The sequence below is a fragment of the Pristis pectinata genome, chromosome 6 (genome assembly GCF_009764475.1).
Source record: "Pristis pectinata isolate sPriPec2 chromosome 6, sPriPec2.1.pri, whole genome shotgun sequence".
NCBI lineage: Eukaryota > Metazoa > Chordata > Chondrichthyes > Rhinopristiformes > Pristidae > Pristis > Pristis pectinata.
In genome coordinates, this window is record NC_067410.1 from 109,081,123 (window position 1) to 109,104,433 (window position 23,311).

At 45.9% G+C, this 23,311-nt stretch overlaps 1 protein-coding gene across 4 annotated transcripts in view; it reads left to right on the forward strand.

The window, feature by feature from the left end:
- phc3 (polyhomeotic homolog 3 (Drosophila)) overlaps positions 1 to 23,311 on the forward strand; it is an 87,409-nt gene that overhangs the window by 50,512 nt on the left and 13,586 nt on the right. For all 4 annotated transcript variants that reach the window (XM_052018866.1, XM_052018865.1, XM_052018868.1 and 1 more), the window contains 3 exons: positions 3,619 to 3,869; positions 10,336 to 10,504; positions 13,320 to 13,434. In XM_052018866.1, the coding sequence (XP_051874826.1) occupies positions 3,619 to 3,869; positions 10,336 to 10,504; positions 13,320 to 13,434 (535 nt within the window). The remainder of the gene's footprint in view (positions 1 to 3,618; positions 3,870 to 10,335; positions 10,505 to 13,319; positions 13,435 to 23,311) is intronic.

Below are 23,311 nucleotides of genomic sequence, written 5' to 3' on the forward strand. Positions count from 1 at the left end.
GGAAAAGTAACTTGCCTCGCAAATCTCCTTTAAACTTTCTTCCTCTCACCTTAAACCTATGCCCTCTGATATTTGATATTTCTACCCTGGGAAAAAGATTGAATTTCCAATGTCTCTGCCTCTCATAATCTTATACACTTCTGTCAGGTCACCAAAGCTCCAGAGAAATCAACAAACTCTGTCCAACCTCTCCTTATAGCTCATTCCCTCCAATCCAGGCAACGTCCTGGTGAAACTCTTCTGCACTCTCACCGAAGCCTCCACATCTTTCCTGTAATGGGGCAACCAGAACAGCACACAATACTCCAAATATGGCTTAATTAAAGCTTTATACAGCTGTAACATGCTCAATGCCCTGACTGGCTTTAGGGGATCATAAGGACATAGAACTAATTAAACTCGTAATTAAACACCGAACTAAACGAGTCCCTTCTACCTACTCAACGTCCATATCCCTGCATTCTCTGCACATTCGTGTGCCTATCTAAGGGCCTCATAAATGCCTCAACTACCATCCCTGGCAGATCATTCCAGGCACCCACCACTCTCTGTGTTAAAAAAACAAGCCCCCGCAGATCTCCTTTGAACTTACTCCCTCTCACCTTGCATGTCCTCTGGTGTTAGATATTTCAACCCTGGGAAAAAGATACCGGCTGTCTACTGTATCCATGCATCTCATAATCTTAGAGAGTCATAGATCAGTGCAGCATGGAGACAGGCCCTTCGGCCCAAGCAGCCCGTGCTGACCACGGTGCCCACCCAGCTAGTCCCAACTTCCTGCATTCAGCCCATATCCCTCAAAGCCCCGCCCCTCCATGTGATCCAAGTGCTTCTTAAATGATACTGTTGTACCCGCCTCAACCACTCCCTCTGGCAGCTCGTTCCATACACTCACCACCCTCTGCATGAAAAAGTTGCCCCACAGGTCCCTTTTAAATCTTTCCCCCCTCACCCTAAATCTATGTCCGGCTGGTTTTGGACTCTCCTACCCTGGGGAAAAGATTGCTACTATCCACCTTATCTATGCCCCTCATGATTTTATAAATCTCTATAAGGTCGCCCCTCATTCTCCTACATTCCAAGGAGTGAAGTCCTAGCCTGGCCATCTCCCTATAACTCAGGCCCTCTAGTCCTGGTAACATCCTCGTAAATCTTTCCTGCACTCTTTCCAGTTTAACCACGTCTTTTCTATAACAGGGTGACCAAAACTTACCCACTACTCCATGTACGGCCTCACCAACGACTCAGACAACTGCAACATAATGTCCCAACTCCTTTACTCAGTGCCCTGACTGATGAAGGCCAGCATGCTAAGTGCCTTTTTCACCACCCTGTCTACTTGCGATGCCACTTTCAATGAACTCTGCACTTGTACTCCTAGGTCCCTCTGTACCATTACGTTTCCTAGTGCCCTACCATTAATGGTAGAAGTCTTATAAACTTCTATCAGGTCTCGCCTCAGCCTCCGCCACCCCAGAGGAAACAACCCAATTTTGTCCAACTTCCCCTTATAGCTCATACCCTCTCATCCAGGCAACATCCTGGTGAACCTCTTCTGCACAAAGCCTCCACATCCCTCCTGTAATGGGGCGACCAGAATTGAATACGATACTCCAGATGTGGCCTGACCAGAGCTTTCTAAAGCTGCAAAGAGTCATATCTGTGAATGAAGGGTAAGTCACTTGGGACTGAGAATGAGAACTATAACGACAACATTGGGAGGTGTATAATGATGGTTAAGGTAGTCTCAGGCCTGTTAATATTACCTGCTTACAGGCACCTCATTTCTTTGCCTGTCAAGAAGTTGGATTGCATGTGAGAATGTGCATGTACAGGAGAGAGAATTGCCTTGGGGATGTAGTAATGTGGCCTGTGTTCAGTAGGTTCTGCCTGTTCTGGGTGTTACTGGGGACTAGACCTTTCCACATCGGGCCCTGGCGTCTAACAGTGAGCCGTTGTGCCCCCGTTAGGTGTGCTCAGTCGAAGACACCTGCGACCAGGAGATGAGGGAGGAGCAGGAAGAGTGCTTCGCAGCGCACAGGGTTGCCTCGCCGCCCACCTCCCATTCTGAATCCTCCATCTCGGCGGTAGAAGGAGATGTACAGACAGCCGGGGACGTTTGCCAAGGTCAGGCACCCGGTCGGGGGAAGAAACGGCCTGGCAAATGAAACACTTAAGCAACTGAGTGGCTCACTAGAAACTGGGCTCAGTACTGCCCCGAGTAATAGGAAGTTTACTGTCCCCACTGGCTAAAAATCCCAGCATGACATGGCTTTCCATAATCCTGCCTCTTTGTCTGGGTCAAAACTAGCACTGATTGGTGATTAACTAAACCACTCAGAGCCCTTGTAGTGGGTGGACAAGGGGCGCTCAGGATAAAATAGGGGAGTGATATTGGATAAGGGGACTGAGATGAGTTCAGATTACTCAGAGGGTTGTAAATCTGTTATCTTCACACTGTGGGGCTGAGGATGTTCGGTCACTAAATGTATTCAAGTCTATGTTCAGTAGGATGGGAATCAGGGTATGGAAGCACTAACATGAAGTTGAGATACAGGATCAGCCAACTTCTTACATTCTTATATAGGGAAGTGAAAAACTGTCCCTCATGAAAGAACGATGTGTGTCTATGGAGCTCCCAGCCCCACAAAGTACAAAGTGCTTTATTACGATTTTGCAGTTTTAGGCACTGCAGTAATACAGGAGCAGCACAGCAAGATCCCACATTAACTAGATCACCTGCTTTAACATTCTGCCAGAGGAACTTAGCGGGTCGAGCTGCATCTGGGGGAGGGAAGGAATTGTTGGCATTTCGGGACAAAACATTGCACCAGTTCTGATGCAAGGTTTCGACTGGGAACGTCGACAGTTCCTTTGGCCCCTCCACCCCCCCCCCCCCGCAACAGAGGCAGCTCGACCCACTGGGTTCCTCCAGCAGATTGTCTGTTGCTTCGGATTCCAGCATCTGCAGTCTCATGTGTTTTTATTAGTTCAAGGATAAAAACTGGGGTTGATAACAGGGAGCTTTTCCCCGGGGTATTGTACCGGGATCCTGACCCATGGCTGTCAGCTGAGACTCAGCGGGCAACCTCTTCAATTGGAAGGCTGTGAGTTCGAGTCCCACTGCAGAGACTCGCAGACAAAGCTGAGGCTGCCACTGAGGGAGTGCAGCACTGTTGGAGGTGCGGTCTTTCAGACAAGACTTTGAATTGAGGCCTGTACCTCAGCTGGATAAATCGGATCTCTTGGCACTATTTTGAAGGGGAATTCTCCTGTTGGGATAAAAAAAGAAGGCATATGTTGGAAGTCTGAAACATGAGAAGCCAATGCTGAAAACACACAGCAGGTCAGGCAGCATCTATGGAGAGAGAGAAACAGTCTCAACGTTTCAAATCAGTGACCCTTTCTGAGTTCTCTCCGCACACCTAATGAAGGGTCATTGATCTAAGGTAAATTTGTGGAACAGATTAACTGGCCGTAACCACTTTACTGGTCGTGGGAGCTTACTGTGTACAAATTCCCTGCTGCCTTTACGGCTGGGAGGCCCCCAAGGAGTGCTATATAAATGTAGCTCCTATTAAGGGAGGACTTCATGGCTCCATCCACCTTGCCTTGCAGAACGAGCGGGGACGCCGGTCGTGACCTCGGCGAGTGCCTCTGTCATCAGGTCCTCTGCTGACACCCTGCAGTTCTCCAGCACCTCGAGTCCCACCATCCCAGCTGCCAAGCTGAAACCCAGCGGAGCCGCTCCCTCCTCGGGCAACCTGCCGGGGGTGGACAACAAGCCACCCCAGGCCATCGTCAAACCGCAGATCCTGACCCACGTCATCGAGGGATTTGTGATCCAGGAGGGGCTGGAGCCATTCCCCGTGAGTAGAGCTTGACTTTCATTAACGGGGCCCACCTCATACAGTCATAGAGTAATACAGCACAGAAACAGGCCCTTCAGCCCAACATATCTATGCCGACCAAGATGGCCATCTAAGCCCATCCCACTTGCCTGCTTTTGGCCCATAGCCCCTCTAAACCTTTCCTATCCATGTACCTGTCCAAATGTCTTTTAAATGTTGTAATTGTACCTGCCTCTACCACCTCCTCTGGCAGATCGTTCCACCCTCTGTGTGACAAAACCTCCCTCTCAGATCCTCTTTAAATCTTTCCCCTCTCACCTTAAATCTTTGTCTGCTAGTTTTAGACTCCCCTACCCTGGGGAAAAGGATCATTCACCTTATCTATGCTCCTCATGATTTTATAAACTCCTCAGCGTCCTACACTCCAGGAAAAACAGTCCCAACCTATCCAGTCTCTCCTTATAACTCAAGCCCTCCAGTCCTGGTAACATCCTCGCGAATCTTCCCTGCACCCTTTCCAACTTAATGACATCCTTCCTAATGCCCTGACCGATGAAGGCAAGTGTGCCAAATGTCTCCTTTAACACCCTGTCTCCCTGTATCACCACATTCAGTGAGTTATGCACCTGCACCCCTCGGTCTCTCTGTCAGTCTCCATCTCCCTCTCCAGCCTCCCCTCACTTGCTGAAGGCAGTTTCATGTTGGAACATCACTACCTCCTCCACCTCCTCAGCCAATGTCGGTGAGTTTAGGAAACCAACTTGTATTCAGAACCAACTTTGCCATGGTAACATTGGTTACCGTGGGAAAGGAGCAAACATCACAGAGCATGGAAACAGGTCTTTTGGCCCGCCGATTCTGTGCTGACACATGAAGCTCATTTATGTTTATCCCGCATTAATCCTATTCTCCCCACGTTCCCATTTTGGGGATAAACTGTAGATGAAGTTGGTATTGATGTGTTAGTGACCGCAAAGAGAAGCAGCACAAAGGAAGGAATGTAAAAGCTGTGAAATTCAGAGCGGTAGGGGATGCTAACTAGGTCAGGCCAGGCTAACAGAGAGAGGAGAACTGAGCCAATATTGCAGATGGATGACTTACAGCAAAACCGGCCAGTTCTGATACAGACAGAGAAGACATGTTACCTGAGATTGTTGAATTCGATGTTGAGTCTAAAAGGCTGGAACTTGCTGGTGCTGTTCCTCAAACTTGTGTTGGGCCTCATTGTAACAGTGCAGGAGGCCACAGACTGATAAGAAGGAATGGGATGCAGAATTAAAGTGGCAGGGAATGGGAAGCTGAGGGCCACCCCTGTGGATTGAGCGCAGCTGCTCTGCAGAGTGATCGCCCAGTCTGTGTTTGGTTTCTCCAGTGTGTAGCGGTGACCACACTGTGAACACTGAACGCAGTGCATTATATTGGAAGAAGTGCAAGTGATCTGCTGCTTCATCTGAAGGGCTGTTTGGGCCCCTGGATGGTAGGTAGAGAAGAGGTGAAGGGGGCAGAGGTGTTGCATCTCCTGCAGTTGAATGGAAAAGTGCTGTAAGAAGGGGGACTGGTCAGAAAATGCTGGAGGAACTCAGTGGGGCAGGCAGAGAAGTGAGCAGTTGATGTTTTGGGCCAAGAGCCTTCATCAGGACTTGAAAGGAAGAGGGCAGAAGCCAGAATAAAAGGGTAGGGGGAGGGAGAGGAGCACGAGCTGTCTGGTTATAGGTGACTCCCCCTCCACCACTTACCTACCTCCCCCCCTCACCTATTACCTGACAGCTCGTGCTCCTCCCCCTCCCCCTACCCTTTTATTCTGGCTTCTGCCCTCTTCCTTGTTCATTTCCCTTCATAGATGCTGCCTGACCTGCTGAGTTCCTCCAGCATTTTGTGTCCATTTCTCCAGCATCTGCAGTCTCTTGTGTCTCTGACTGGTTGGAACTGTAAGGTTTAGCCACAAGACATCTGATGCCCCACTGAGGGAACGCTTCCTTCAGCATAGGTGCCACCTAGAGGTGTATCTTTGAACCCAGGTCCTGCTGCCCTCTTTAGGTGGACATTTACAGTACTCTTCTGATAACAAAACTCCCTTTCTACCCCTCTCTGGTGTTCTGATCCACTTTATTCTGCGGTCACACAGTGGGGTTAGATTAGCAACCAAATGATCCAACAACGTGAGTTCAAATCCCACTAACGCAAATATGGAATCTAAATTCACCTAATCAAATAATCTCGAATTAAAAATAACCACACATCAGTAATGCTGGATTTTAGAAACCAGAATACAGAACAGTACAGCCCAGGAACGGGCCCTTCAGCCCGCAATGTTGTGCCGAACTAGTTAAACTAATGATAACTAATTCATTCTGCCTTCACAATGTCCATATCCTTTCATTCTCTGCATATCCGTGTGCCTATCTAAGAGCCTCTTGAACGCCACTGTTATATCTGCCTCCACCACCACCCTTGGCAGCACATTCCAGGCACGCACCACTCTCTGTGTAAAAAACCTGCCCCGCACACCTCCTTTGAACTTAACCCCCTCATCTTAAATGCGTGCCCTCTAGTATTAGACATTTCTAACTTTGGGAAGAGATACTGGCTGTCTACCCTATGCCCATCATAATTTTATAAACAGGACTCCCCTCAGCCTCCGCCGCTCCAGAGAAAACAACATAAGTTTGTCCAACCTCTCCTCACATCACGTGCCCTCTAATCCAGGCAGCATCCTGGTGAACCTCTTCTGCACCCTCTCCAAAGCCTTCACATCCTTCCTGCAGTGGAGCAACCAAAGTTGAATGCAATCCCCCAGATTTTGTTCTGAAAAGAAATCTGGTTTATTGATGCTCTTCAGGGGAGGAAATTGCCATGCTTCTCCGATGGGTCTGTGTGTGACTCTCAACTGCCCTATGAAGTGACCAATTAATTCAAGAAGGTGGGCCATCAACACCTTCTCAGGGGCAATTAGGGATGGGCAGTAAATGCTGACCTTGCCAGTGACAACCAGATGCTGAGAAGCGAATGTAAGGCGATTAATTTGTCATTGGGAGTTTGCTGGGTGTAGTATCCCTGCTCTGTAGTAGTTACTTCACTTCAAAAGTACTGGTTGAAATTTTTCCTTAGGATGTGGATGCAATCAATCCCCAGCCTTGGGAAGACATTACAGAACCCTGTCTCAATGCTTAACACAGCTGAGAGATTCTTGAAGCCACCGCGGAGGGTAGTGTCAAGTCGAGTTTATTGCCATGTGCATCAGTACAGTGAGGTACAGGTACAATGAAAACTTGCTTGCAGCAGCACCACCGGCCCATAGGTTCAGACAACACACAGAATATAAATAAAATAAGATATCTTTATTAGTCACATGTACATCGAAACACACAGTGAAATACATCTTTTTGCATAGTGTTCTGGTGGCAGCCCACAAGTGTCGCCACGCTTCCGGTGCCAACATAGCATGCCCACAACTTCCTAACCCATACGTCTTTGGAATGTGGGAGGAAACTGGAGCACCCAGAGGAAACCCACGCAGACACAGGGAGAACGTACAAACTCCTTACAGACAGCTGCCCGAATTGAACCTGGGTCGCTGGTGCTGTAAAGCGTCACGCTAACCACTGCACTACTGTAAATTGTAAATACATAAATTGTGCAAGGCAGTGAAGAGAGAGAAAGAGGAGTAAAGACTGCAAAAACAAGACAGTGCAAAAATAAGACACAATCAGAGACAGGTCTATGGTAGTGCAAGAGGAGGTCCGTAGTGTTCCGTTGCAAGGGTAGGGTTAGGGTTGTGCAGGTCAAGAACCTGAGGTTGCAGGAAGGTAGCTGTTCCTGAACCTGGTGGTGTAGGACTTCTGTACCTCCTGCCTGATGGTAGCAGCATGAAGAGGGCATGATCCAGATGGTGGGGATCCTTGATAATAAGAAACTGGCTTGACAGGGAAAGACAGTGACTTTCTTTGTTCTGAGGTTAGCACTTTCCAACAGCTCCAAGGTAGCTAATGCTGATACAAACATTGGGCCTGATTTACTTTGACCAGTTTTATTTGGTTGCCAACTGAATTGAAAGTCTCCAATCATTCCCTTCATTGACTCTGAGGCATTTCGGAGCCTTCCAAAGAAGTGCAAGAGGTTATACAAATGCAATGGGAACTGGTGGAAACACTCCTCGGGTCAGTTGCGGAGAGAGAAAACTGATGTTTCATGTCCTGCCTGACCCAGTGAGCATTCTCTGGTTGTATTTCAAACTTCTGACGTTTTGGTACTTTGCTCTTGTCAAAAAAAATGCTTTTTTTTTGCTTTTTATTTATACTCGGGTACCCCAGCTCAATAATAATGTCCTTTTCAAATCTCTTAAAATATCGAAAAGTCAACAATGAATAGGAACTTAAAGATTTGCAAAATTTTGAGGGGCACAGATAAAATAGTCAATGTCTTTTTGACAAGGCAGGGGAGTCTAAAACCAGAGGGCACAGGTTTAAAGGTGAGAGGGGAGAAACTTAGAGGAGATCCGAGAGTGTAAGATTTTCACACAGAGGCAGATACAATTGCAGTCCTTAGAAGGCATTCGGACAGGCACTTGGTTAGGAAAGGCAGGGAGCGATACCGGCTTAATGTGGGCAAATGAGATTTACGTTGATAGGCCTCATGATCTGCTTGGACGAGGTGGGCTGAAAGGGCTCGTTTCTGTGCTGTACGATTATATAAAATGACCACTGTAAACGTCTTGTCTAAGTTGCATTGCTGCCTGTCATACCTCAGTTGTGAATAGCATTTATCGGGTATAAAATATAACAAAAAACAAATTATAAATAGGTTGACATATGAAGAGAGATTTGGTTGATTAGCCTTATATTTGCTAGAGTAGAGAAGAATGAGAGGGGATGAGGGAGCTCACAGAACGCTACAGAATTCTAACAGGACAGCAAGAATGCAGGAAGGATGTTCCCATTGGGTGGAAGTTCAGGACCAGGGATTACAGAATAAGGATAAGGGGGTAAGCCATGTAGAACTGAGTTGAGAAGAAACTTCTCCCAGAGAGTGGTGAACCTGTGGAATTCTCTCCCACAGAAAGCAGTGGAAGCCAAATCATTAAATATTTTCAAGGAGAAGGTTGGCATAGGCATGGTGGCTGAAGGGCCTGTTTCTCTGCTGTACAACTGTATGTAGTTCGCAGGGGAAGAGGGGTCAAGGGAAGTGGGGACAACAAAAAGGAACAGGGTGCTGAATTTGGAAGCGAGAGAAAGCTTGGAGAGGTTAATGGCCTCCTCCTGATGATATTTGCTGTGGTTTATGTTTCTGTAAACTTTTGTTGGTCCAGTGTCTGTTTAATGGGGTTAGAAGACATAACCTGCCAAACTATCTACAATGTGAATGACCAGCCTTCTTTTCTGTGCTGCTTTATTCCTTCATGTGGAGCTCAGGGTAAAATTCCAGACAAAATTGCATAATTCTTATCTGATGTTGTTAGTTCCCCAGCCTCAGAATGCTTTTGATGGTGAGGGTTGCAGACTTTTACGACCATTTGTGTGATTGAAGTACCTCCTGACCTCAACTGAAAGACATGGCTGTAATATGATGGTTTTGCTCTCTAATCTGGACACCTGTGACCCTCTCCATCCACCTTACTGGTAATTGGTATTGGTTTATTATTGTCACACGTACTGAGATACAGTGAAAAACTTTGTCTTGCATGCCATCCATACAGATCGTTCCAAACATTAGTACTTTGAGGTAATACAAAAGGAAAACAAGAACAGAATGCAGAATATAGTGTTACAGTTACAGAGAAAGTACAGTGCAGTCAGACAATAAGGTGTAAGGGCCATGGTAAGGTAGATTGTGAGGTTGAGAATTCGTCTTTATCATACAAGAGGACCATTCAAGAGTCTTATAACAGCGGGATAGAAGCTGTCCTTGAACCTGGTGGTATGTGCTTTCAGGCTTTTGGCTCAAGGACAGCTTCTATCCCACGGTGATAAAGGCTATTATACAATGAGATGGACTTGTTTGACCTTGCACCTTATTGTCTACCTGTAATGCACTTCCCTGTAGCTGTGACACTTTACTCTGTATTCTGTTATTGTTTTACCCTGTACTACCTCAATGTACTGTGTAATGAATTGATCTGTACAAACAGTATGCAAGACAAGTTTTTCACTGTACCTCGGTACAAGTGACAATAATAAACCAATTCCAATACCAATACCAGTATTTCGCCTGCTGGAAGGGGGAAGAAGAGAGAATGACCAGGGTAGGTGGGTGGGGTCTTTGATTTGGCACACAATCTACTGGAGGTACTCAGCAGGTCGAGCAGCATCTGTGGAGGGAAAGGAATTATTTAAATCGGATGATCTCAGTTTGATGACCTCCTGCTTTCAAGGGGTTACAGTTTAGTGAATGTGGGTCTCACAGATTAACCCTTTCTGTGCCCAGTGTTTCAGCTTGTTTGAGACTCATTGCGATGACGTTGATAACTTGATCGTCCTCCCTCCAACAGGTGAGTCGCTCCTCACTGCTGACCGAGCAGCCCGTCAAGCAGAAAGTGGCAAGCGAAGTTCCAACCACTCCCCCTGCCCCTGTGCAGTCGGCCGGAGAGATCCAGAGTAACGCCAGCAAACCGCTTGAAGAGTCCCTCGACAGCGATGTGGATGACCTCACTGGTGAAGGTTTGTAAGTCTTGGAGATTGTGGTGCAAATGGGTCAGAATTTTCTCTGCTCTGTTCAGTGAGTTTAATTACATGAACCACTTCACATTCTACAGCATGGCCTTTTGATCCAATCGAACATCAGTCCACACAAGCTCCTTCCACTAATCTTTAGCTCCCCTGCCATCAATATATCCATCTGATCCCTTTTTTACCCTGTGACCCCACTAAGTGAGCCCGTGAATCCCATGAAACAGCCCAAATTGGATCCTGACCTCCGCTGCTGTCTGTGTGGAGTTTGCACGTTCTCCCTGTGACCGCTTGGGTTCCCTCCGGCTGCTCTGGTTTCCTTCCACGTCCCAAAGGCATGCTGGTAGGTTAATTGGTAATTGGTTTATTATTGTCGTGTGTAGCAAGATATAATGAAGAGCTTTTTGTTTGCATGCCATCCAGGCAGACCATTCCATATATGATACATCGAGGAAGTAAAAAGAAAAACAGAATACAGAATATAGTGTTACAGAGAGAGTGCAGTGCAGGCAGACAAGTAAAGTGCAAGGGCCACGACGGGGTAGATTGGTTGCTGTTCATTGCCCTGAGTGTGTAGGGGAGTGTTAGAGAATCACTGAGGGTGGGGAGGAGGAGGGAGCGGGGTGGGTAGGGAGGGAGGTCAGTTGATGGGATTAGTGTCAGCAGCGACTAACAATCTGCTAGAGGAACTCAGCGGGTCGAGCAGGATCTGTGGGGAGGGGAAGGAATTGTCGACGTTCCGGGTTGAAACCCTGCATCAGGACTGAGAGGGCAGAGGGCCGGGATAAAGGGGAGAGGGGGAGTGCTGAGACAGATGGCATCAGTGTAGATGAATGCTTCATGCCAGCACAGATGTAGTGAGCTGTATAGTCTGCTGCTGCTCTGCATGACGCTATGAATCTATGTTAATTGTCTCAACTGCTTTAAGGTTGCTGGGTGGCCAATTTATTGGGCTAGTAACCTGAAGCCCAAATTGCTGCTAAAGAGAATCAAAGAGAGATACAGCACAAACAGGCCCTTCGGCCCAATGAGTCCATGCTGACCATTAACCAGCCATTTGCACTAATCCTACCCTAACCCATTTTATTCTCCCCATGTTCTCATCAGCTTCCCCCCAGATTCAACCATTCACCTACACACTAGGGGGAATTTACTGCTGCCAATTAACGTATCCACCCGTACGTCGTTGAGATATGGGAGGAAACCGGACCACCCCCCCGGGGGAAACCCACGTGGTCCCAGGGAGAACGTGCAAACTCCACACAGAAAGCACCCGAGGTCAGGATCGAACCTGGATCTCTGGAGCTGTGAGGCAGTTACTGTGAAGCCCATCTGGAATTTGTATATAAAAAAATTAACGCCATTACTGATGACCATGAAATGGCCAAATTGTCATATCTGGTCACTAATGTCATACAAGGAAGCATATGTCCCGTCCTTACCTGCTTGTGTGTGTCTCCTGACCCACTGATGTGTGGAGAGCTCTTAAATGCTTCCTTAAGTGGCCAGTCAAGACATTCAGGGTTAAGAACGTAAGAAGCAGGGGCAAGTATAGACCCCATGGCTCTTTGAACCGTCTACGTCATTCAGCTCATCTCAAGTTTCCTGCCTGATTCCCAATGCTGATCCAAAAATCTCTTGGCCTTGAATATATTCAGATGCTGCCTCTACAGCTCTCTGGGGTTAAAAATCCCAGAGATCTACAACCCTCTGGGAGATGAAATTCTTCCTCTTCCCTTAAATGGGTGACTGCTTATTCTGAAACTGTGTCCCCCATATCTTGATTCCCCCTCGAAGAAATATCCCCTCAGCGTTTACCTGCCCATCCGTCAGAACTTTACATGTTGTAGTAACATCACCTCTCCTTCCTCGAAAGCCCATTCAGTCTACACCCAACTTTCTCTGTTGGTATTGGTTTACAATAGTCACCTGAGACCAAGATATGGTGAAAAGCTTTTGTTTGCATGCCATCCAGGCAGATCATGCCATACGTAAGTACAAGTCCAATGTACTTTATTCATAAAGAATATACACGTCCTCCCCAGCTTACAAATGCCCGGTTTACATACAGCCTGCACATATGAACGAGCGTTGGGTGACCGGTGGGATGGATTTGCTGGCAGCTGCAGGAATCTTCTGCCGGGTGGGAACTTGGTTTGCGGCCACATTTCTGACTTGTAAACTGTTCGGGTGACAGGAGTAGGACCCTATTGTAATCTAGGGATGACCTGTATCCATGAAATGCAAAACTATCTGTATATGTCTTCCTTACATTCATTGCATCAGCAAACAACAGATGCTCTTACAACGCAACAATGCAAATCATGTTTCCTCTTTAAGTTGTTCCTCACCAGGCAATCCAGGAATCAAAACCTTCTTGGAATTGGTGGTTCCTAACTTGGGATGTGTGAGCCTCCCCACCCTTCTCCTGTGGGCGGGGCACAAAGATAGCAGCCTGAATAACGCTGAGGTAATTTGGTTAGAAAATCCACAAAAAACTAAGGAACAAAAATATATTAACTACCCACCTCCAGAAATCTTTGGGGGCAACACCAACTCCTTAAAGCATCTGCTCATGATGTCGTCAGGTCTTCATGGGGATAAGGAGGGCGTGTGTTTACTGAGTGTCAACAGGAGAGACGTTTGTTCCAAAAGATCAAGAATCACTGTTGTAGATGGTGCACGTTGCAGAAACTCACCCACCCCAGCAGCCGGGTGACCGCAATAGTTCACACCCAGTAAAACACGCCCCACCCTTTCAGTTTTGAGTCGTCTCACAGAATGACTTTTTTGATTGTAATTTCAGAAGGAATGGAGGGCAGTGACCCAGATATGCTCAAGTGTGAGTTCTGTGGCAAGATGGATTACGCTCACAAATTCAGAAGGTCAAAACGTTTCTGCTCCATGTCCTGTGCCAAAAGGTATGCGTTCAGTGGCTGTATATTCAGTGCCTTTCTGTGCTGATTGAAGTTAACTTTTAAGTAAATGAATTATTGTTCTGATATATTGCCTAACTGTTTGCTAAACCAGGTTCAGTAAGCGTTGATAATTGGCAGTCTGATTGTTCATAGATCTCGATGGTTTGGCACCTGGCTCACCAGGTGCTGATTCCTGCACTTCCTTTAACACACGAGCCCCAGTTCCAGTGCTCCCTGTAAACTCACTACGGCCCCTGTTTCTGCACTCCCTTTAAGCTCACTATGGCCCCTGTTTCTGCACTCCCTTTAAACTCACTGTGGCCCCTGTTTCTGCACTCCCTGTAAACTCACTGTGGCCCCGATTCCTGCACTCCCTTTCATGGTCCCTTGAAGCTCAACCTGTTTCGTTTCCTGTGCTCCCTTTAAACCTACTGCATTTACTGGAAAACTCATTATACTACTGTGTAACATCCAAAAAAAAGAATTAAAAGTGTTTCATCTGAATTGGGATAAATCCAGTAGTCCAAAAAATTTGCCCACAACCATAATCCCAAACATTCCAGATTAACAGATTTTTACTGTAATTATCTTTTCAATAAACAAACAACTCTGTCTTGTAATATGTTTGAGGTTTTCTCCTCCAAAATCTGTCATCACGTCATTCATTTAAAAGTACCTCTCAGCCCAGTACTGATTGCAGTATTAATTGGCGAATACTGGACTTGTATGTGTGACATTCCCACTTGCCTCGTTATTACCATAGGCAGGAGAGAGGGGATTGTCACACATGCTCATTAAACATTCTCTGGTATCCTACTGAAGCTTGACTCTAATGAAGTTCAAGTTCATGTGACTCCACGTGAGAAGCCTTCCTACCTCACTGCCCCTTGTCAATTCTCTTCTATTCCTTGATCAAAAACAGCAGTTTCCATTACATGATGCCTTTTATTTAATGCTCTAAGGCACTTTGCAGTGGTATTACGAGGCGATATTACAAAAGTGGCCAAAGCTTGTCAAGGTTTAAGAAGTTCTTCAGAGAGAGAAGGAGAGGTTTTGAAAACGGATTCCAGGTTCTAACTCTGGTGTTATACATTGCCTGTTCCTCTGCATAGATGCTGCCTGACCCACTGAGCATTTCCAGCACTTTGTATCATCTCTAAAGATTTATTTTTTATTGTCATTTCTTCTCACATCGAAGGAGGCCATTCAGCCCGTCGAGTATATGTCGGTTCTCAGACCAATCCCATTCCACACCCCCCCCCCCCCCCCCCCCCCCCCCCCCCCCCCCCCCCCCCCCCATTTCGTCCCTGTCACCTATCGCCTCCTGATTCTCCCACGCACCCACTAACACTAGGGGCAATTTACAGGGGCCAATTAACCCTACCAACCTGCATGACCTTGGGATGCGGGAGGAGATCCCCACAGTAACAGATAGCACCAGATGTCAGGATCTGACGTGCTAGCTCATCCCTTAAATGCACCTCGTTGACCCAGTGACTTTGGCTGTTGTTTCTCTTGATATTCATCCCCAGTTGTTTGTTCCAAGCAGGCTTTATACTGTTACATTACCAGGAACAATAGAAACACAATGAGCCATATATGAGTGTTACAACCTATTTATTAATAACTACTTGTAATAATAAGAAAAGTAAAAATGTTAGATATTAAACATTAACCCCAAAACTAAGCTCAAAGTGTGTGTGTGGCAAATTCCTAAACCCCAAGTCCAGGAATAATTCTCAAAGTTCAGTTCAGCAAGTCATAAGGTAAAACGTGAGCAAAGGCTTTTGCAAAACCACCATTGACTGAAGAGAAAATGTAGAGAGAATGTAAAGAGAATTTACGAAATCCACATGTTCCACGATGGAACCCATCGGACACCTCAATCACTGATGATCTCCATTGCTTTGTTCCGAAGTATCTGCCACCCCAAAGGCATTCGATATGTGGCCGCCCACAGAAATACCTGCTTTCCAGCACAGGTTAACGACAAAGTGGACTCCACTTGATTGCTCCAAAAATCCATACATGGATTGTAGTGACAGACACAGCTATTGTTCTTCATCCATCGATACAGAGACCAGCAGTCAGTCAGTGTCTCTCTCTCTCTCTCTCTCTCTCTCTCTCTCTCTCTCTCTTTCTCTCTCTCTCTTCGACTCTCTGTGCAAAACAGCCAGCACACTCCAATTATTCTTGCCGTCTTGTGGATAAACACACACACACACACACACACACACACAACACACACACACACACACACACACACACACACACACACACACACACCACACACACACACACACACACACACACACACACACACACACACACACACACACACACACTACTACTACTACTACTCAACTGTCCAGCGGCCCTAAAGGGACATTCACCAAGTAGCAACCTGGCTCGTAACAACACCAACACAGTGCCTTAGCGAAGTTGGCACCTATTGAAGCATTGAAGGATGAATTTTGAGTTACATGACTCTTTAAATGTCCATTCACTTGACCCAATTTAAATAATGCAGGATGGATCTATGACTTGGTCAATATGATTAACGTGTTAAAGTCTGATTAAAAAATCCTCCACCGCGTTCAAGTTTATTATTACCATAGGCACACATACACAGGGTATAAATGCCATGAAAATTAGCTCTTTGCAAACCCGTTAGCAAGTGCAAACCCGTTAACAAAAACTTAAATTAACATAAATTATACACAACTTACACATGTGCAAAGTAAACAACAAAATAAACATAACGACACGAGTGCAAGATTGAGAGAGAGAAAAAAATATATATAGTCCAAGGTAGTGTAAAAAATTTTTTTGGTCTGTTCAAGAACCTGATGGCAGTGGGGAAGAAACTGTTGTTGAATCTTGAGGTGTGGGTCTTCAGGCTGCTGTACCTCCTGTCTGATGGCAGCATTGAGAAGAGGGCATGGCCCAGATAGTGGGTGTCCCTGATGATGGATATTAGCTCTGTTTCTCTCTCCACAGATGCTGCTTGACCTGTTGAGTATTCTCTACATTCCTTGTTTTTATTTAAGGGAGTTAGCACTCCGGCCTGTAACTTCATATGGCTAGGGCTGATTTTTCCAGTGGTAGTGTGTGTGTTCTTTTTTCTAGAATGGAATGTGATGACGATAATTTCCAAATCAAATCATCCTACTCTGGAAATTCAATGATGCTTCCACCAGTGATACATTTTGTGGTGGTGTTCCCATGCCTTCTTCTGTCAAAGCAGCCTGCACTTAATAGCACTGCAATCTCTGCAGGTATCTGATTTAAAGAAGGTGTCCCTGAACAGTTCCCAACCTGACTGCAGTGGGTTCACATTCCTTTAATTACATGGAGTCCTTTGGATCTTCCCCACCCTCGGCTCACAAACCTCAGCCAACTCCATCCCATGGCTCCTGTGGTCTTTGACCCTCCGGCCAGTGAAAGCCACAAGTTGGGCAACCAGCTATCTCAGTTCCAAAGAAGCACAACTCATGCTTGTAACAGAACCAGATCTCTTGATATGAAGACTGTGCTTTTGATATGAAGACTGGTAAGATAAGATAAGATTTCTTTATTAGTCACATGTACATCGGAACACACAGTGAAATGCATCTTTGCATGGAGTGTTCTGGGGGCAGCCTGCAAGTGTCGCCATGCTTCTGGCGCCAACACAGCATGCCCACAACTTCCTAACCAGTACATCTTTGGAATGTGGGAGGAAACCGGAGCACCCGGAGGAAACCCACGCAGACACGGGAGAACGTACAAACTCCTTACAGACAGCGGCCGGAATTGAACCTGGTACTGCATTCTGAATATCAGGCGAAGATCTGCACTCAAACTTCTGGAGTGAGACCTTGACTCACAACCCTCAGACCTGAGGCAAGAGTGTCGCCTACCGAGACAAGCGTGTAAAATTAAGTAATTGATTCCTTCATTGAAGAAACTGAGAAACTGTTCTGTGAAGGATATAGCAACAGAATATAGAACAAACATAAAACAGTACAGCACAGGAACAGGCTCTGCGGCCTACACTGTTGTACTGAACTAATTAAACACCTAACTAAATTAATCCTTTCTGCCTACACGTACTCCACTGTTCTCTGCACATCCATGTGCCTATCTAAGAATCTCTTAAATGCCACTATTGTATCTGCCTCCACTACCATTCCTGGCAGCACATTCCACACACCCACCACCCTCTGTGTAAAAAAAACCTGCCCCACACATCTCCATTGAACTTACCCCCTCTCACCTCAAATGCATGCCCTCTAGTATTAGACATTTCGACCATGGGGAAAAAGATACTGGCTGCCTACTCAATCTACGCCTCTCGTAATCTTACAAACTTCTTGAAGTTTATCAGACTATGAGAGTCATAGATAGAGAACTTATAACGTCTAAACTTCTAGAATATCTAGAACAGAATAATTGGATTGAGAAAACTCAACATGGATTTATGGAAGGTAAATTGGTTTATTATTGTCACATGTACCAAGGTACAGTGAAAAACTTGTTTTGCATGCCGTCCATACAGATCATTTCATCACATCAGTGCATTGAGGTAGTACAGGGGAAAACAACAACAGAATGCAGAATATAGTGTTACAGTTACAGAGAAAGTGCAGTGCAGGCAGACAATAAGGTGCAAGGTCATAATGAGGTAGATTGTGAGGTCAAGAATCCACCTTATTGTACTAGGGGACCATTGAATATAATAACAGCAGGAAGAGGCTGTCCTCAAGCCTGGTGGTACGTGCTTTCAGGCTTTTGTCTCTTCTGCCCGATGGGAGGGGGGAGAAGAGAGGATGTCTGGGGTCACAAGATCACAAGATCACAAGACAAGGGAGCAGAAGCAGGCCATTCGGCCCATCGAGTCTGCTCCAAGGAAAAGGGAAAAAGAAATGGCGTGGGAAAAAAGGAAAAAAAAGAAAAGAAAAGAAAAAGAAAAAAAAGAAAAGAAAAAGAAAAAAAGGAAAAAAAAACTATTCTAATCCCATTTTCCAGCCTTATCCCCATATCCCTTGATACCCTGACTATTTAGATATCTGTCTATCTCCTCCTTGAACACCCCCACTGATCTGGCCTCCACTGCTGTGCGTGGCAAGGAGTTCCACAATTTCACCACCCTCTGGGTAAAGAAATTTCTCCTCATCTCTGTCTTGAAAACTGTACCCTCTAATTCTAAGATTGTACCCTCTGGTCCTGGACTCGCCCACCAAGGGAAACAGCCTAGCCACATCTACTCTATCCTTACCTGTCAACATTTTAAATGTCGCTACGAGGTCCCCTCTCATCCTTCTGTACTCCAGTGAGTACAGTCCAAGAGCCGACAAACGCTCATCATACTTAAGCCCTTTCATTCCCGGAATCATCCTCGTAAATCTCCTCTGAACCCTCTCCAACGTCAGCACATCCTTCCTAAGATGTGGGGCCCAAAACTGCGCACAGTATTCCAAATGAGGCCTCACTAGCGCCCCGTAGAGCCTCATCAACACTTCCTTACTTTTATACACTATACCTCTCGAGATGAATGCCAACATAGCATTCGCTTTCTTAACCACCGATCCAACCTGGTGGTTAACTTTTAAGGTATCTTGTACGAGTACCCCCAAGTCCCTTTGTACTACCGCACTATCAATCTTCTCTCCTTCTAGATAATAATCTACCCGCTTATTTCTGCTTCCAAAGTGTACAACTGCACATTTCTCAACATTGAATTTCATCTGCCATTTCCTTGCCCATTCTCCTAAACTGTCTAGGTCCCTCTGCATTCTTTCTATTTCCTCTATGCTCCCTACTCCTCCACTTATCTTGGTGTCATCCGCAAACTTAGCCACACAACCATTTATTCCATCATCCAAATCATTGATGTACAAGGTAAAAAGGAGCGGCCCCAACACCGACCCCTGCGGTGAATGGGGTCTTTGATTTGAAGGAAAATCACATTTATTTGATTAATCAATTGGAGTTCCTTTAGGATGTGTTTAGTTATGTAGATGGGGGGAGCCTGCAGATATAGTGTATTTAGATTTTTGCAAGGATTTCGATAAATTCACACCTTGAAGTTTGGTGAACAAGGTTAGATTATATGGAGACACAAGAGACTGCAAATGCTGGAATCTGGAGCAACAAACTCTCTGCTGAAGGAACTCAGTGGGCCGAGCAGCATCTGTGGAGGGAAAGGAATTGTCGATGTTTCAGGTTCTGATGCAGTGTTTTGACACGAAATGTCGACAATTCCTTTCCCCTCACAGATGCTGCTCAACCTGCTAAGTTCCTCCAGTAAAGTATATAGAATTGGGAGCAATACGCTGGCTGGACTGTGAACTGGGTAACAAATAGAAAACAAAGAGCGGGAATAAACAGGTCCTTCTGTGGCTGCTAGACTGTGACTCGTAGGGTACCACAGGGATCAGTACCTGGGGGCCCCCACTGTTCACACTCTTATGCCAAAAATGTGGCTTGAGGGCACCAGGTTTGCTGATGATATGAAGCTAGGTGTGATTATGAATCGGGAGGAGGGTGTATAGAAGCTTCAAGGGGAGCAATTTTGGGCCCTGTATCTAAGGAAAAATGTGCTGGCCCTGAAGAGAGTCCAGAGGAGGTTCACAAGAATGATCCCAGGAATGAGGAGTGTTTGATGTCTCTGGGCCTGTGTCAAGTTCATAAGAACGGGGGGGGGGTCACATTGAAACCCACTGGATACTGCAAGACCTGGATAGAATGTAGGTGGGGATGACGTTTCCATTAGGAGGAGTCTAGGACCAGGGGTTCCTGTCTCAGGATAAGGGGATAAACCACTTCCGATGGAAATGAGGAGAAAGACCTTTACCTTGGGGTACTGTGGAGGTTCAGTTATTGAGATCATTCAAAATAGGTTTCTGGACATTAAGGTAACCAAGGGGCATGGGGATAGTGCAGGAAAATGGCACTGAGGTAGAAGATCAGCCATGATCTTGATGAATGGGGTAGCAGGAACAAATGGCCGGCTCCTGCTCCTGGTACTTGTCATGCCATGTTGGAATGGTAGTGTTAGAATGCAGCAGGAGAGAGCTGCTCGGCCATTCTATAAGATCATGGCTGATCTGCCCCAGTCCTCAACTCCTCTCCTGTGCCGGTTCCTCGTTGCCCTCAGTTCCCCGATCCTTCAGAAGTCTATCTACTTCCTCATTAAGCACTCCCAGTGACCCAGCCTCCACAACCCTGTGGTAGAGAATCCCAGAGATTTACCACCCCTCTACAAGAAGTTGTTCCTGAGCATCTCAATTTTAAATGACCACACCCCAATTTCGTAACTGTAACCCTCCCCCCTCCAACCCTCCCCACACTCACACGCACAAGGTGGAGCTGGTGAAGAGGTCGACGGTGTGAATAAGCCAGAAGACCTTAACAGGAACGAGGGGTGAGGGAAGACTTTCAAACATTCAGCAGCAGGAACCTGCAGAATGGGTTACTGAGCTTGCTGTATTTTTGCTGGCTTACTTTCAGTGAGTTGATTTACAGTGTTGCAGCAGTAGAAGAGAATTATTCCTTTGCAAGAACATACAGCACCAGAAAAGACCTCATTGTTCCTGTTTCCGAGGCCAGGCTGCCTGTTACACCATTCTAACTCTGTGCTTCAATGCAAGACTCTGGCTGTGAGGCAGACTGCAGGAGTGGAACAGATTTTCTTTTTTTTAAAATGCACTGCTTATTGAACAACTCAAAAGGAAAATAATTTCCTCACTTGGCATTGGTGATTGCATAAAACAGGCACAACTTATTTCCAAAGTTGTGCTTGACATCTCCAGGCTGACCTATATGAGTCAGTTCCAATCATTCTGTGTCCAAGATGTTGCCAGAAGATGTGATGAAAGTGATCTCTATCAGTTTGGCAGATCTACCAAGCTTTCTAATATGCCCAGAATCTTGAAAAGCATCCAGCATTTCTTTTGAAGCTCTGTGGGAAGAAAATCAATCAAGTGCAAAGTTAATGGTGGTGGTGTTCCTTCCATTTGGCGTCTCTGCACAGAATATACAATCAGACAGTGGGAGCGGTTCTGGTGTATATATTACAGGTCCCTGTTATTAATTCATTGCCAAGCCAAACTAGATTGCCCTGTATAAATACCATCACAAACTGAACTAAACTAAACATTATGATCTGAAATATGAGCAGGCACAAGTACGAAGATATGCCGTGGAATTTTGGAATCATTGCAAGGCTGCTTAGCAGTCAGAAAACAAGAGTTATACTTTCAATAAAGTTTCTTGGAACTTGCCAACTTCAGACATCTGGAGCACTGCATCATATCAAAAACTTAGCCACTAACTTCATTTTTGATTGTTCCATCCATAACGAATAAACAAAATCCTTCAAAAATGTAGAACTGTCCTCAGAGGAGGTGGAGCCAAAAGAGAGTATAGACTCACCTATGCATAAGCATCAGTACCTAATGGAAAATGGCAATAATGTTGGAATGTGCAAGTGGTTCAGGAAGATATGAACAATATTGGTTATATCACACACAAATAATTCTACCAATGCTCGAAGAACACTGCATTCCTCCAGTCCTACATCTGGTGAACCCTTCAATCCTTTGCCTCACCACATGCACTTCAGCCAAGGCTTAAGTTCTTGGGTTCCCTCCCCAAACTGACCCAGGTCCTGAACTCCAGTGCTGTCTGTAGTTTGCATGTTCTCCCTGTGACCGCATAGGTTTCTGCTGGGTGCTCTGGTTTCCCCCCACATCCCAAGGCTGTGTGAATTGTGCACTGTAAATTCATCGATATGTAGGTGAGTGGGAGAATTGGGGAGTGGGGGGCGTTGATGGGAATGTAGGGAGAATAAAATGGGTTCAAAGTTGATTTTATTGTCAGATGCACAAGTACATGTGTGCACAGGTGCAATGAAAAACTTACTTGCAGCAGCATCACAGGCACAGAGCATCATATAAGCAGCATTCACAAGAAAAACATAAATTAAACATCAAATGTACACAATTTTTACAAGAAAGATCATAATTAGAATGAAAAAAAAGTCCATTGTAGTGCAAAGTGGTCATAGTGTTGCTATACCTAGGTAGTGATTAGGGTTGTGCAGGTTGGTTCAATAATGGAATAGTTGAAGGGAAGTAGCTGTTCCTGTACCTGGTGGTGTGGGGCTTCAGGCTTCTGTACCTCCTGCCCGATGGGAGCTGCGAGAAGATGGCATGGCCCAGATGGTGGGGACCTTTGATGATGGATGTTGCCTTTGTGAGGCACTGCCTCATGTAGATACTACCGATGGTGCGGAGGGACATGCCTATGATGTATTGGGCTGAGTCCACTACTCTCTGCAGCTTCTTAGATTCCTGCGCATTTGAATTGCTGTACCAGACCGTGATGCAACCATGCAGAATACTTCCAACAGTACATCTGTAGAAGTTTGTTGAAGTGTTTGGTGACATTCCAAACCTCCTTAACCTTCTTAGCACAGGATTAGTGCAGGGAAACAAAGGACTGCAGATGCTGGAATCTAGATGAAAAACACGATGATGCTGGAGGAACTCAGCAGGCCAGGCAGCATCCGTGGAGAAAAGCAGTCGGTCAACGTTTCGGGTCAGGACCCTTCCTCAGGACTGAAGATAGGAAAAGGGGGAAGCAGAGCAGTGATAGTTGAACAAAAGATGGGAGGCAGGGTGGGCACAAGGTGGTGATAGGTAGATGCAGATGAGAGATATTAGAGAGGATTAGTGTAACTGGATGCTTGATGGTGAATGGACCCACTGAATCCGCAACGACCATCAGGCACCCATCTACATTAATTCTTGTTGTCTTACTCTGTGACTCAAAGAAGGATAGGCAGCATCTATGGGGAGAGAAGCAGGGTTAACGTTAGGTCAATAACCTTCCA